General features: G+C 40.2%; 1 protein-coding gene and 1 pseudogene across 1 annotated transcript; both read right to left on the minus strand.

Moving 5' to 3' along the window:
• Nucleotides 1–1,069: 1,069 nt before the first annotated feature.
• On the minus strand, nucleotides 1,070–9,976 carry LOC119966072 (homeobox protein Hox-A9). The gene is made up of 4 exons (XM_038797265.1): nucleotides 9,933–9,976; nucleotides 3,945–4,643; nucleotides 3,148–3,714; nucleotides 1,070–2,482 (listed from the first exon to the last, which is right to left on the minus strand). The coding sequence occupies exons 3-4, from the start codon at nucleotides 3,686–3,688 to the stop codon at nucleotides 2,241–2,243; spliced, it is 783 nt and encodes a 260-aa protein (XP_038653193.1). The 5' UTR covers nucleotides 3,689–3,714; nucleotides 3,945–4,643; nucleotides 9,933–9,976; the 3' UTR covers nucleotides 1,070–2,240.
• Nucleotides 9,977–10,356: 380 nt separating this feature from the next.
• Nucleotides 10,357–14,002, minus strand: LOC119966075 (annotated as a pseudogene).
• Between the last annotated feature and the right edge of the window lie 261 nt (nucleotides 14,003–14,263).

The following is a 14,263-nucleotide window of genomic DNA, read 5'->3' on the forward strand; positions in this document are numbered from 1 at the left end:
TACTAACGACAGCCACTGCCAAGACTTCTAACTACGCGAGTCTCTCTGTCCAGTTTCCAAATCATTTGAATCCCACTAAATCTATCCATACTGTCCTCGGGGACCTTAAAAAAGTTACTAGGGAGCTTACAGTTGGAAAGGAAGTTGCACAAATAGCCAAACCGTACACAACTTTTTTTTTAAGCGGTAACACGCTTTACACTTATATACCTTACTTCCTAAGGACCAGATCCCTTTGTGTTGCTGACTAGTTAAAGAAATGGCGGGAGGGAGATGTGCCCTTGTGAATGTTTCGAATTATTTACCTCTTTATAATTCGATGAAATCCCAGCAATTTTGGAGCTTTCACACGGACAAGAACTCAAGATTGTTCATTTCCACTTCCAGCAGAAGTGCTGCATCACTTGGATAAGTAGCACACAACAAATCATATAAATAACCAGCGGCCTTGGCGCATGGCCAGGCGACAGATAAAAGTTGTTAATTCACAGTTTTCTTTTGCACGCTCTCGGGTTAATTGGTGATAACTGGGAGTTAAGCTGAAACGCATTCTGGATCTTTGTCATCAGATCCGCTTCCAAGCCAAAGTTGTCAGAACGCACTTTCTATTTTCTTCCCTTTTTCCGAAACCCCAATCTCATTCTAATTTTAGTTCCCCCTGTTAAGTAATGTCTTCTCGGCTGTGGTGATAACATTCGTTGCTGTGTTTATTAAGGAAAATCTAAACTTTGAGTTACATCTTCAATGTCAGAACTTGGGGTAAAATCAAAAAGTGGGTGTTGAGCAGATCGTTAAAATGTTGCAAATTAGTCAGGGTCGATATTGGCGACATTCTGCCTAATGTTTGTAAAGATATATGATTAGTAACATGAATGTGACAAACTTAATTTCATTGACTCACTGTTGTTCGCCTGAAAGTTAATTCGTGTGCATCATTTAAAATGCTATCTATCTGTAAAGGGAAATGTTTGTATATTGAATATGTTTCCGCTCGATATGAGTGTTTAGAAAATCCTGCAGGGATGGTGATCGTGGAGATCCAGCCAGTGAGATTCAGAGACAGAGAGCATATTTTATATGTAGTCAAACATATATTTTATTAGACAACAAATAAAATGACATTTCATTACAAACAGTATGGTTTGGTCAATATGACACGAGGTAATCATTTCAAACGTGTACACAAGTGTAAATGTGTTAGCTCTACAGGTCTAAAGGTAACCCCCATTTAAAACACATTAGTGGCATATGTTCTTGCTATTGCACCCAGGCTTTTTTCCTTGTACACATTACATTTATTGACAATATTGTTTGTTTATTCCATCGCATAAATGCGTCAAAACAATTTTAAGGGTGACATTCACACACAAAACATAGGTAGTTACTAGTTATACATATAGGTAGTTTTAAACCAAATTTTACACTTTTCTCTGCACCACAACACCGATAAATACAAAGTGTCTGAGAACTTTATTCGTGCTTTTTTCACAACAGACAAGAGTATCGTGTAGCATTATGCTCAGCGCTGCTCTTTGAAATACAACTTATATTAGCATTCTATGCAAATCAGTTTCATATAATTTCTGAAGAACAACACAATCGTCATGCACTCCGGGCAAGGCCGTTACTCAGTCTCACAAAGGACAGCATAAAGCCTGGAATTTCTACAGGTTCATTCACAGTGAAAATAATACAATATATGTTCCAAGTTCACCACGAAAATAACATTTCATATGCACTACACAGCCTGTTATCTTTATATTAAACATCCTGAGTTAAATTGAGATTTTTCTTTTGTTTGTTTACACGATCTTTACTGGGACACCGCCCAAGCACAAAGGCCCATTCACAGAGATATTCACCACAATAGACACAAGGATTCAAGTATATAAGCAGCCTCGCTTGCTGCGTGTAAAACAAGTAAATATTAAACTAGTACAGTATTACTGAATTACTGTCCACACTGAATTGCGGTAGATTTAAGAAAAGGTAGTTTTCATGTGAAGTAAGGTAGATTCCGTAGCCACATACTTAACCTTGCCGTACATGTCTCCCTCTTTGGTTCCCAACTAACAAGTGTATCAGTCGTTTTACCCACCATATGTAGTCCAGAACTGGCAAAGGAATAATTTGTGCTAATGGCATGACAAAATGTACATATAGTCTTTCTGAAGTAGGACCTATTTCGATTGCAATTGTGAATTAGTCTTTTTTCTCTCTCTCTCTCATTCTGATTCCTGTCACCGGTCATCTTTAGGTCGTTCCTTGTTGATTTTTTTCATCTTCATCCTTCTGTTCTGAAACCAGATTTTAACTTGCCGTTCGGTGAGGTTGAGGACCCTGGCAACCTCATATCTGCGGTCTCGTGTGAGGTACATGTTAAACAGGAATTCCTTCTCCAGCTCCAGGGTCTGGTGTTTGGTGTAAGGGCAGCGTTTTTTTCTCGTCGATCTTGCATGCAGCCAATTGGCGGAAGGGTTATCTGGAAATGTGAAAGAAACACATTTAATATATTTTCGCTCTTCCACGATGGACAAAATGTGGTAACATTCTGAGAATCCAAACACCGTTACAGATAGCAGAGGATGAGGCAGCACTGGGTTAATGAGGCTGTTGCTACACTTTTGCAGTGTGTTTCCACTGTTAAATCAATCGTCTTGCCCAATGAACAGACTCTATCAGTAGAGCCGTAGAAATAAGTTAGAAAAAAATAATATTGTGACGATCTGGAATTCGGATATAAATAATCCAACGCAATATGTGGTCTGTCTGTATTGCATATTGTGTGCAGTATTTGTTTATCCACTAGACTTATCGCCATCACATTTATTGGCAGCATATACACTTGAATTGCAGGGCCAGTCGTCACACGATTTCTCCCCTTTCTCTTATATATTGAATGGAAATTAGTTCAGCAATACCCAATTGGAATTCGTAGCAAGGTCGAAAATGTACAGCATTAACCTTAACCACATATCTCAAAAGCTATTTTTGTCTATGTAGTTTTTTAAAAAATGCAAACTGGAAACCGATCTCGGCATTTGCATGTCGCTATGTAATGCAGACAATGGTAGGAATTTAAAATAGTTTGAATTTATCGTCCTTATATCGAAAAGTAATGCAAAAACGCGGGGTTTGCCCACTTACTTGGATCCATGTGTAGCTTATCTGCGTTTGATTCAACCTCTCCATTATTTTCAGAAAAGGACACCTCACTCAGACGTTTGTCTCCAGGAGAAGTTCCACAAGTATATTCTGAGAGGGCTAGCGTGTGTGTTTCAAACGTGGTGCAGTCACTCCTGCGGGCAGCCACAGGCTCGGGTTTGATGCCGTAGTGTCTACTGGAAGGTAACCCGGTGAAAGACAAGGTTCCCGGCATGGGATCTAGCCAGGAGCGCATGTATCTACCATCGGGTGCGGCGGCAATGGGAGCCTGGTGCATGTATGGGTGATAAACAGTGGGCATACTGGCAGAGGTCTGAGCATGAACCGGGCTCCAGGAGGTGCTGAACACTGTGGCTTTGGACTGGAAGTTGCATGGGGTGAAGTCTGGGTGCTCAGCAAGGGCTGCCTGCCTGGAAGACTGAGTCAGTGGACCCGAGGCATATCTGGACGACAGCAGATCATCGTTCTCGTGCATTATGAGGGAGTCGACATAATAATTGCTGATAGTTCCTGATGTCGACATTCTCGCCAATGACACAGCAAGCGCCTCTGAAAATATGAAAGAGCAGATTTCAATGTAACAACTTACCGCCGCGACAAGTACAGTCTGCTAATATGGGGCAGGCGCACTTCCACGCCATTGGACAAGTTACTCACGTGATTCAAAAAACAACAATAAAATATAAATCAATCCGCAGCTTGTAAAGGGGTCAATCTTTTATAGAGATAATTTTATATAGCAACTCCGTATGCTTTTTTATGCAAAGGGATATAATCACCTCTATATATGGAAGTTGATTTCTTTGTTGCCAGCTGAGATGCAAAAACGTATTCCGTTGCAGTTCTTTTTTTTTTAGGGGACTATTTTACATCATAATCAATCTTCCCATCAGATGCTCGTTTTTTTTTAACGAACACCTTATGATCGTTAACCTTCACATAAAAGATTATGGAAAGAGTGAAACTATAAACTGCAGGGGGAAAAAACAACGGAGAAAAAGATTGGACAGGTATTTATTATTCATGCTTAGTTAGATTAAAAACGCATTCTTAACAAATAAAAATCGTTAACGAAGTTTGAAAATGTACCTCTGAAAGTGGCCCGGTCTACCTGCAGCTGCTAAAGATCTTTCATTTTAAGAAACGAGGCGCCCATAAAACACACGGTGGCAATCTCCGTTTTATAACAGTTTCAGCAATAAAACGACACGTTAGCAAACTCGAGTCATTCCAAAAAGGCCAATAAACCATAACAAACTACAACTTCCGCATTCAACGCCGCGCTATTTAAGCTGATGGATATGAGGACAAAATACATTTCTTAGGAAATCGGACCATTCTACTGTCCTTCTTTTCGGATTCGTGGACATTTTTTCTGATTTCGGCCACTCGCAGGCGCATTCTGTGGAGAGTTCATGGAAAAGCTTTCCAGCGACGGTATTCGGAAACCCAATCTGTTAGATGGCTAAGATACATTCCTTTCAATAGCAAATAAAATCAAACAGTTAGATATATAAACAGATGTAAAACATAAGAGTCGTATATCAATGGAGTTAGAAGGCATCCTTATTACAGCGTTATCGGCCTATTAAACATTATATGTGCAGCCTTAAAAACTTAGTAGGCCTCTTTCACACACGCAGACTGGGTATAAATATGTGGAGAGATGAGCGATTTAACTTAGTTATGATAAAATTAACAGATAGGATGCAGGTTGGAAGGCCAACATCATGGTTTATCAGGATAGAGTTTTGAATTAATGCATTTCCAAAATATTTTTATATAAAATTATTTTTTTAAATGCTGAAACAACCCATAAAATACTCAATGATTTATTTTTATGCCATTTTTCGGTTAGCATAATTTATCAGTGCAATTTTGGTCAGAAATATTTCATTTGGCGTGTAAGATCTAGGCATCAGTGCGGTTCTTTCTGCAATGCCAGTCCAGAGGTTTCTCGGAGCTCCATGATAGTGTTGTACATTGTGTGGTGTTTCCTTGGGCTCCTCTCTCTGAAGTATATTTGATGCAAGCAGCAATACAGGATATGAAGGAGGATTGACAATCGTCGTTCTAATCAAATGCAACATGCCCCAGTTTTTCAAACGATTACAAACCAGTCATTTCCGACATGGGGAACGCGCGATTTCAAATGAGGCTTGTTGTTTGATGGTCTATTTTGTATTTCTTTGTTGCTATTTTACAACCTACATGTGCAAGTACCTTGTTTATTCCTGCTTCAACCGCGCTTAATTTAAAAAAAACCTTCGGCGCATCACGATGCTAGCAACAGGGTTAAATAAAAGGGCCTATCTGCAAAATGATCGTCAACTACCTGAGCTGTTGCGTGGATCAGATAACATAGAAATATCCATTAAACAAAGACAATTATCAGATCCCACATTAAACCAAAGTGCAGTCGTCGCCGTGAATCGCTTGCGTCCACCCCCACCCATCGTCCGCTGGCTGCATTACCCCCCAGTTGAAAACCTGCACAGCTAACTGAAATACAAACTACCCTTTCCTGAGGTTTCTCTTTATCCCAATCTCTCTTTAGATTTCTGTGCATTTCTGATGGTGAAGGGAAGATTCAGTCTCTCGCCTCTGAGCCAGCATTGAGTATCTGGTCAGCGGAGTATTACAGCGACACAGGCGGAGTGCTGAGGTCTAGAACAAATTCGAGAAGCATTCAAGTCCAGTGTTGAGCCTCAGAAAGAAAACGTTTTCGTGTTTCCTGTGCAGATGGCCTGGAATTAGGATTCAAATGTTGATTCACTAGTTGCAAAGGGAAGCTAAGGCGCTCTAAAACGGCACGCCGCTTAAAGAGCGGTTCCTGCAATTGAAATTTAGCTTCATTTATGCTGAGAAAAATATAAAAGAACCCACCATTTAAGCGCCTGAAAGAATTCACCCACAACCCTGGAATGTGTCGCGTCTTGCTGGATACCTAAGATTTATAGTTTTGTACGAAATGTATGATTTCATATGATATAGTCGAATTGGTGACGGATCACTGTTTTCAGCAAAAATATATCTGCGAGTTAATGCGTTGTCGGGTTAGATTTTCAGTTTTGACTTTTGTTTGGGCATTCAGCACATGGAGCTCGCATGCTACTTGAAAATTGCAGCTTTCGGTCTCAGACGTTTCAGAACTAAATTGAGGAAAACAATATATTTTCCGTGCGTGGATACAATTCACCAAAAGTCTCAAATGAAATTAGTATAATCACACGAAGTCGGTACAGGTTATTCGGCAATAGACAGAAATGCAATAATTCATCTATTCTATTTTGGGGTAGCGAAATTTATCCTATTTTCACTCTACCAGTGGAATATAGTGAGACTACTTTTGTGTGTGTGTGTTGTTTTGAGTCGGTCATTTTACCTTGAGAATGAAGTTTGTAACGTCCAAATATCAAATGTTTTCTTAACTCCTGCAACTGACCCAGCAGTTAAAAACGCCTTCAAAATATGGTAATCACATTCACTGCCAAAGTTTGTTTGAAACTTTCCGGAATTATCTAGCCATGTGGGATATTAATTGAATGCACCTGTAGTCAGAAAGACCGGGTAAAATATGCCACAAATAAAATGTTAAATATTAATAAACCGGATCATTAAAATGTTCAAGGTAGAAACGACATTCATTAAGTGATTTTTTAATTGCTATTCACATTGTATTGTTTGGAATATAGGCTGACGCCTTTATTTCCGTTCAGATAACATCTGTGTGAAGTTGCAAAGCCAATTTGTGGGCACACAGTCTGTAGTGACGACAACGTGTTCAAAGTGCTTTCATCATTTTCGAGTTGCCGTGCACCGTCTAATTCGGCAAAGGATTCCAAAATATATACAAATCATAAAATAAGACTGAGCAAATCCTGCAGACATTTGCATGAGAAACATTCATAACTGGCCGAGCCAGTCGTGTGGCCACACTCAAAGGCAGTTTCAGGAAAGTCATTCCTGAAGGCAAATCTCAGATACCAAACATTATGTTGGGTGCTGCATGTTTCCGAAAGATTGAAGCACTTCTAATGTCCTCCGCATTAGGTCGAAATTAAATCGTCCATTTAAAACTGTGTAAATGGACCGCACGCAGCGGCATTTAAAAGCCAAACTGTAATTTCACATTAAGGAAGGAACGTGCAATTTTTCTGCGGCTTTTGTTTTTATTTTAAATCTATAAATCATATAAACCCCGGCAAGAAGTTTGCTAACAACGCGGAAACAAAGGATTGAGGGTGTAAGCAGAATGATTTCGAAGTATTTTTAAAAAATCGACCATGAGATTTGTGAAAACGAAATGCACCCCACATAATGGACGCATATTTGAATTGAAAACGATTATTCTTTAAATTTTGGTGCCCAAATAAAATGCAATTCGCAATTGCTCAAACATGTAATAATTAAAGAAATATTTCCGATTTCTTGCCAAAATGTATCGTATAATCTATACCCTGCAAATGAGAGCAATGTTGTGTATCTAAAGGCTGAGGGCCTGGCTATTACCGAGAAGTGATGCTTTGAATAGCACAAACTTGACTGTGCTTTAGCTTGAGAATCTTTAAACCACGCCGGGAGAGGTTCAGGTGGTGCTTTCACATCGGGGTAGTATCACGACTCGGGTACACAAGAGCGCCTATTTTTCAGAAGATATTATTTTGCATTGCACTGAAGAAAAAACATGAAGTTAAATCTTTTTTTAACTCCCGCATCGTCTTCTACAACACGACACAAATTGAAAGACCCAATGTAGGGAATGATGTGACTTGATCTTGTGAATGAAATTTCAGACGTTTCATTCGAATCAGTTGTTTGTTGCTCACTTCATCAAAAATATGCGGTTACATGACGATATGGAAAATTGCATTGCAATGCAATTCTTATTTTTTTTATTTTGTCAGTTAATCCGTTGCGTTAAGTCCGCCATGCCATGGTATAAGATCCATATGTGATGCGAGATTAATTTAATGCTGCATTCGAAAGCTGGCACAACATCTATCCTGTTGCAATGCCTATGTTGTACAATCACTTGGATTCTGAGATTTAAAATGGTGTAATTCCAATCGGCCGCGCAACACGAATAACTCGAGCAACAGGATAAAGTGCGATGTGTTTGTTTACTTGCTTCGCTTAGATTAAAGCTTCTGTTTGTCTCCTCTAAACAACCAACATAATGGGACAAGTCTGCTTTCTGTGTTTAGTCTAGTTTCCTGCAGAGGCAGGAGCCGCCGACCGAGCAGCGCTTCCACTACATTCCGCCGAGGTCGCTGTTTCGAAGAACAACCCAAATTTACGCGCCCAGGCGCCATGTAATGATCATAACCGAGGCCTTGTGCTTTCAAGTAATTTCTTTGTCTTGCACATGGGAGAATGCATAGGTTTAAACCGCGTACCCTAACTCACTTGACGCCTTCCCTTTTTATTTTCGATTTTTCATCGGGAATTATAATATCGGTTTTGGACTAAATGCACCAGATACATGTTCCATTTAGACAATGTTAACATAACGCTGAAATATTTATCACTAACAAAGACAATCTGCAAAGCATGGATTGCGCCGCCGTGCAGATGAAATTGCAGTTATTTTCAGTAGAGCTGTGCCGACCTACATCAATGTTTTCAAATAATAATTCAGCAGCACACATATACTGCAAGGAAATTTAAAATTGATCATATTTAATTTAAAACGTGAACTTGATCGTTCTTCGAAAAAAATGAGCAAATCTAAGGAGAAACATTACATTTTAAAAATCCCAATTGACAACAACGTTAACGAAGCATGGCCCAGTGTTTGCTTGCAAAATATAGAAGGCACGCTGCTCTTCAAAATATAATTTACACAGTTGTATTAATTGGAAAAAAAAGACTTGTCCAAAAAACAATGGTTATTTCTTTTTATAAAACATTGCTATCCCTGTCACAAAACATGACACTTTCTGTTGGCAATGCGAAACCAAAACATTATACTTATTGGTGGTTATTGAGTAACTGCGGCTTCTTTCCAAACCAGCGACAGAACTCACTGGCGAAGACGATAACTGCAGTAATTCAGGCAGTTTCGTGTTGTAGAGATAGACTTGAGCCCCAACAACATGAAACTACCTAAATCACACTTCAGTTCTATCTCTGCTCTTTAGTTTCCTATCACTGTACACACAGAGGAATGACCTAAATGCACATTCAACAAGCTTACTCAAATAGAAAAAAGTCACGTTACGATATTCTCGCCACAACGTCGCATGTAATTTACCAAATATCATAGGCAATCCTTCGTCGTGCAATATTGTGGGTCCTTCTAATAATCCCCAAGTAATTCCATCTTTTTCGCGATCCTGGCCGGAATTGTATTCAAATGAATAGATTTAATTGCAAATTCAGCACGAGAAAAATTGTTAGCTCCCCACTAAATATGGCGAGATCTTTATTATCTCTGTGCAGGATTTCACGCGATCTGAATGCATGTCATTCACTCCAGTGATGATAAGCCATAGGAACTTGCCTGCACTGCAATAATCACGAGTTCAAGGTTTGCCTGAAGAAAAGAGCTAGTCAGATGACATACCCTACAGAGATAGATTTCCTCTTCTCTTCTCCTCCGCCACCAGCAAAAGACGAAATAGCAACTTCAACTTTTATTTGGGAGTAGCAGTATTGGCATTTCTAAATATACCAAATGAAAGATTGCTAAAAAGAAACCCTTACCTATCAGTTTCAAATGTAAAAGAATAGGCCTAAACATTCGTTCCTCTTACAGACCTTACCTCCATCGTAAATGTCTCCAAAGGTCTTATCTGCTGCTTTTTTCGATTCCTCACACTCATCTGATTTTAACCGATTAAAGGATCTGGAGTGTATTGTGTTCAAAGAAAATCAATTCCTACATCCGAGCCGTGCTCTGCTTCCTCTGTCTTCGTGGCTTTCGCTCAACTGAAACCACTCGTCCAAGACAGCAACACCCAGATATACTAGCAAGTCATAAAATCAACAAAAGCCGACAAAACGTCTACAGCACCATTGCTATATAGCCCAGACAAATTACGACCGCTCTAGGTAATATTTAAATAGATTGCAACGGTAAATTGCCAATCTTTAAGCCCAGCATTCCCCCTGAAGCTTCCTCAACAGATAACGTAAGAGAAAAGAATCGAACACAAAATACAGTCAAAAAATATACATATACCTATCTCAAAGGACTCCGACCAAATACGTTTTATTCATCTTGAGGAAAACACAAATGTTGTATAGGTACACAGTGCAGCAGCAATAGGATTGAACAGAATTTGAGTCCTCATTCAGAGTATTTCATCTTTGCAAACCCAAATGAATCAATTCTATTTGTTTTTTTTAAAACCGTTTGTCTTCTAAAAGTGAATGGACGGCAGTGAATAAAAGGTGGGACATTCTACTCTTCCGCCTTTACAACAATATTTCACATTTACAGTGTTCTTGATGCCTTTGATCATGGTATGTGATATCTTTATGCAACAACACATTTTACAGCATATTCACATTTAACTTCTATTAACAAGTCAGTATACGGTAGTTACTTATTTGGGAATTATTTGAACAGCGTGGGTCATCTGTATTTAGACATTACAAAGTTTGATTTACTTAGCTGGTAATTGGTAATTAGCACAATTAAAAGATTGTTGTCAAGTCCCCCCTCCCCCCACAGTTTTTTTTTGAAAAATCATCATACAAGGCGATAACTTCTGTGCACGCCTTGCTTATCAATGGCAACACTTATTATTATAGTTACAGAAACAGACTCCCGCCACAAATATAAACAAAACACATAAATCGTAAATATCTACAACCAGCACACGGCTGAGAAGTCAGAGGTAAGTTGAAAAGTTTTTAGTCTTTTAGTAACAATAGCACAGCTTGCCAATGTCCCGTTAAAATCCGTAAACCAGTTTATGTGGTCATCATGAAAAGCTGAAGTTAGCTGTAAGCTCCCGAATCCTATTCTCACGATTCATTTTCTTGAGTTTCATCCTGCGATTTTGAAACCAGATTTTGACCTGTCTGTCAGTCAGGTGGACACTGCGGCTAATCTCTAGGCGACGCTCTCGAGTCAGGTACATGTTGAAGAGAAACTCTTTCTCCAGCTCCAGGGTCTGATGTTTGGTGTAAGGGCAGCGTTTTTTTCTGCCACTCTTTGCAGTCAGCCAGTTCGCCCCGTTCTCAGATTTCACCTCTCCTAGTGAGTAAAGGGGGGAGAATGAGAGGGGAAGAGAATGAACAATCAAATAAAAGGATAAATAGAGACAGACGAGATAGAAGATGGAGAGAGAGAGAGAAGAAAGTTTATCATGTTTGGTAATATAATTTTCAATAAAAGTCTACATGTGATGACTATACTGTACCCTTCATTAAATCGAAACATATTCAGATGTGTTATGAAATATTTAAAATGCTACATCTTCCAATCGGGGGTGTTATGTCTGGATTTCATGGCACTGCGTTGTAGTTAATATTATACAGCTTATCTATTTGTCAGCACGTTATGCACACATCCACATGGAACTCAAAACATAACATTTTAAATTTCTTTAGGGCTCAAACATGCCTGACAAACGCAGTGCTCTGTGGTGTGAAAGTGAGTTTCAGCTGCATTGAAACTGAAGACAAATTAGTTTGGAAACGATATTTTGATGCTGTTAATTTTTTAAAAAATGATTGCTGAGCCTGTTGTATACTTGGAGTTGGCATTGTCTGGTTTCATTTTTACTCTACAGGAATCTCGTTCATTCTCCTTTTATAACCTAGCTGGATGCTGGCTTAATAATTAGTTATCCACTGCTGGAGCTGTTTTACTGCAATTATCGGTCAAATTCAATATTTTGCTTCGCACGAGTAGGCGTGTCTTCCCCTGTAGTATCATTCCCAACTCTTGTTTTCAAGCCCGCTTTCTCGCCCTGCTCAAAACGGTCTTTATCTGTTGCTTTAGTCTGAGAAATTGAAGCAAAGTTTTTTCGTTGACGTGCACAATTCAAATAAAAACAGATTTGGAGTGTTTTCTTCATCGCCAGAATGGGCTCAGGACCTTTTTCAGAGCCTGGTGGTTCACGTTATTTGAAACAACTTTAGAAAATGGTTTCTTCGGAAGTTCGTTAAAGTCAAAACTAAAATTGTCCACAGAATCCCGGTCTTTCTGGGGCGATAGACCTTCATCTAGTTTCCCACCTGATTTCAGGCAATGTAGAACTACTACTAACGACTAACACATATTGTCAGTTCAAAAGTGATTTAAAAAAAAATCTAAGACGGATACTAACTCTGCACTGAGAAGTCAGTAACACACATCGTTAAGTAAAAGATGTTAGTGTCAGTCTTCCATACTGTGAAAACTTTTCTCAATTTTTCATGTTTTTCTCGAAAAGAGCGGTAGAACATAAAACATCACTGGATTCCTTTGAGTATTATTTATTGGCTGTGCTGTGTTTACTTTGGACCCTGTGTGCAAATATGTCCCTTCTATGCGGTCCACTTAAATAACTACAGAAAGGATCCGTGGTTGTAACTTATCTGACAAGTTTAGAATGTGGCTACAATTGACTCCGGAGCGTGGGCCCGTGCTATAAACTATAGTAGGCATTAATTTTACAGCATAGCTCACGCCAAAAATAAAAAGTTCACAAGGTCAGAATAAAAACCCCCTTTGTTACGCTTGTTGGCGTACCTGCCACGTCTAACCCATTTTTGAATGCTGCTGCATAAATCCCCCCCACCCCCCCACCCCCCGCCTCTTATTTACCTACCTTTTGTTTCTTTCTCAGGAGAGTTTTACTGCTTTCTGATGGGACTGGAGATGACTCTTCGTTCGCTGAAGAAGCCGCAGCTTCTGTCTCTTCTCTTTCCGAACGCAGGTTAAAGGACCGGGGGAAGTCCCCTCACTTCCTTTCCTCCCCAACTCAGTCGGGGGTCGAAGCTGAAGAAGGGGGTGTTCCAAAACGGATCTGGGACTGTGGTACGAATGGAGAGGCCCCAACCTGCCCCGTGTTGTTATAAGTGTCTGTTTGGATGTCGGATAGGCTTGGGGAACAGACGGAAATAGCCAGGGACAGGAAACCCCGCCGCTAGTAGTCGTGTCACTATTGGAGCACGACTCTGATGTTAGCCTTGGGAAGGTGGAGAGAGATCTGTTGCTGTTGCGCTTTTGGGAACATTTCTCAGAATCATATAAACCAATATGCATTCTCTTCTTTGATATTCTGGGGGAAGGAACAGGCTGCTACTTGCTGGGTTTGCAGGTTGCTCCATGCGGCAGGACCTTGGGGGATCTGACCAGACCTCCATCCGCTCATATAAGGATGGAAGTCAAGACATACTCTGAGAGTTGCTCTCGCTGCGTTTGCTCAAAGATGGGAAAAGTCCACAGTTCTGGGTGCCGTAAGGGAGCTCAGAGGCTGGCGGCAGGTACACGCTGCTGTTGGGGTAATAGGTTCCTTCCCCGCCACGGCCCACGCTGATGAGAGAATCTACTAAAAAGGAGTTTGCAGACGGGCTGTCTGAGCATGACATTGTTGTGGGGTAATTTGGCGAAAGCAGAAGATATCCAGTTCAGGCTGACATTTCTTGTGCAAACACGCTGAATATGATTAGAGATACCTCCGCAGCACGACAGGCGAGATGGGCCAATCGAATGGCACAGTTGGACATAAGCCCCTCCTCCACGGAGGGCTGCGTCACCAGAACTGCAATAAGGTCACCATATGTATTCGGTAAACTGCAAAAGCGTCTAAATGCATCTTTATTTACTCGGTTCTACTTTATTGGAATCACGTCCTTCAAATATAATAAAAGCGGGGCTCCAGTGTGCAACGGGCTATCACCAGAACTTTCAGCAAAGACCTAACCGCGGCGTCACTGAGTTATAGGAGCAATCCGTTTATTATTTCAAATTACTCACATATGAAGTTGACAAAAATAAAAGGAAAGTTTCAGCCCAACTGTTATTATGCAGTTGTAATCACGCGCTGAGATTCCCTGGCGGCTACAGGCGAGAAAACATGAGTAATCTTGACTTTCACGGGTCTGCCTGTGATTAGCCCGCCGGTTGCTGCTACATTTTCACAGTGATCACTAC

Source organism: Scyliorhinus canicula, chromosome 5 (assembly GCF_902713615.1).
Source record: "Scyliorhinus canicula chromosome 5, sScyCan1.1, whole genome shotgun sequence".
NCBI classification, from domain to species: Eukaryota; Metazoa; Chordata; class Chondrichthyes; order Carcharhiniformes; family Scyliorhinidae; genus Scyliorhinus; species Scyliorhinus canicula.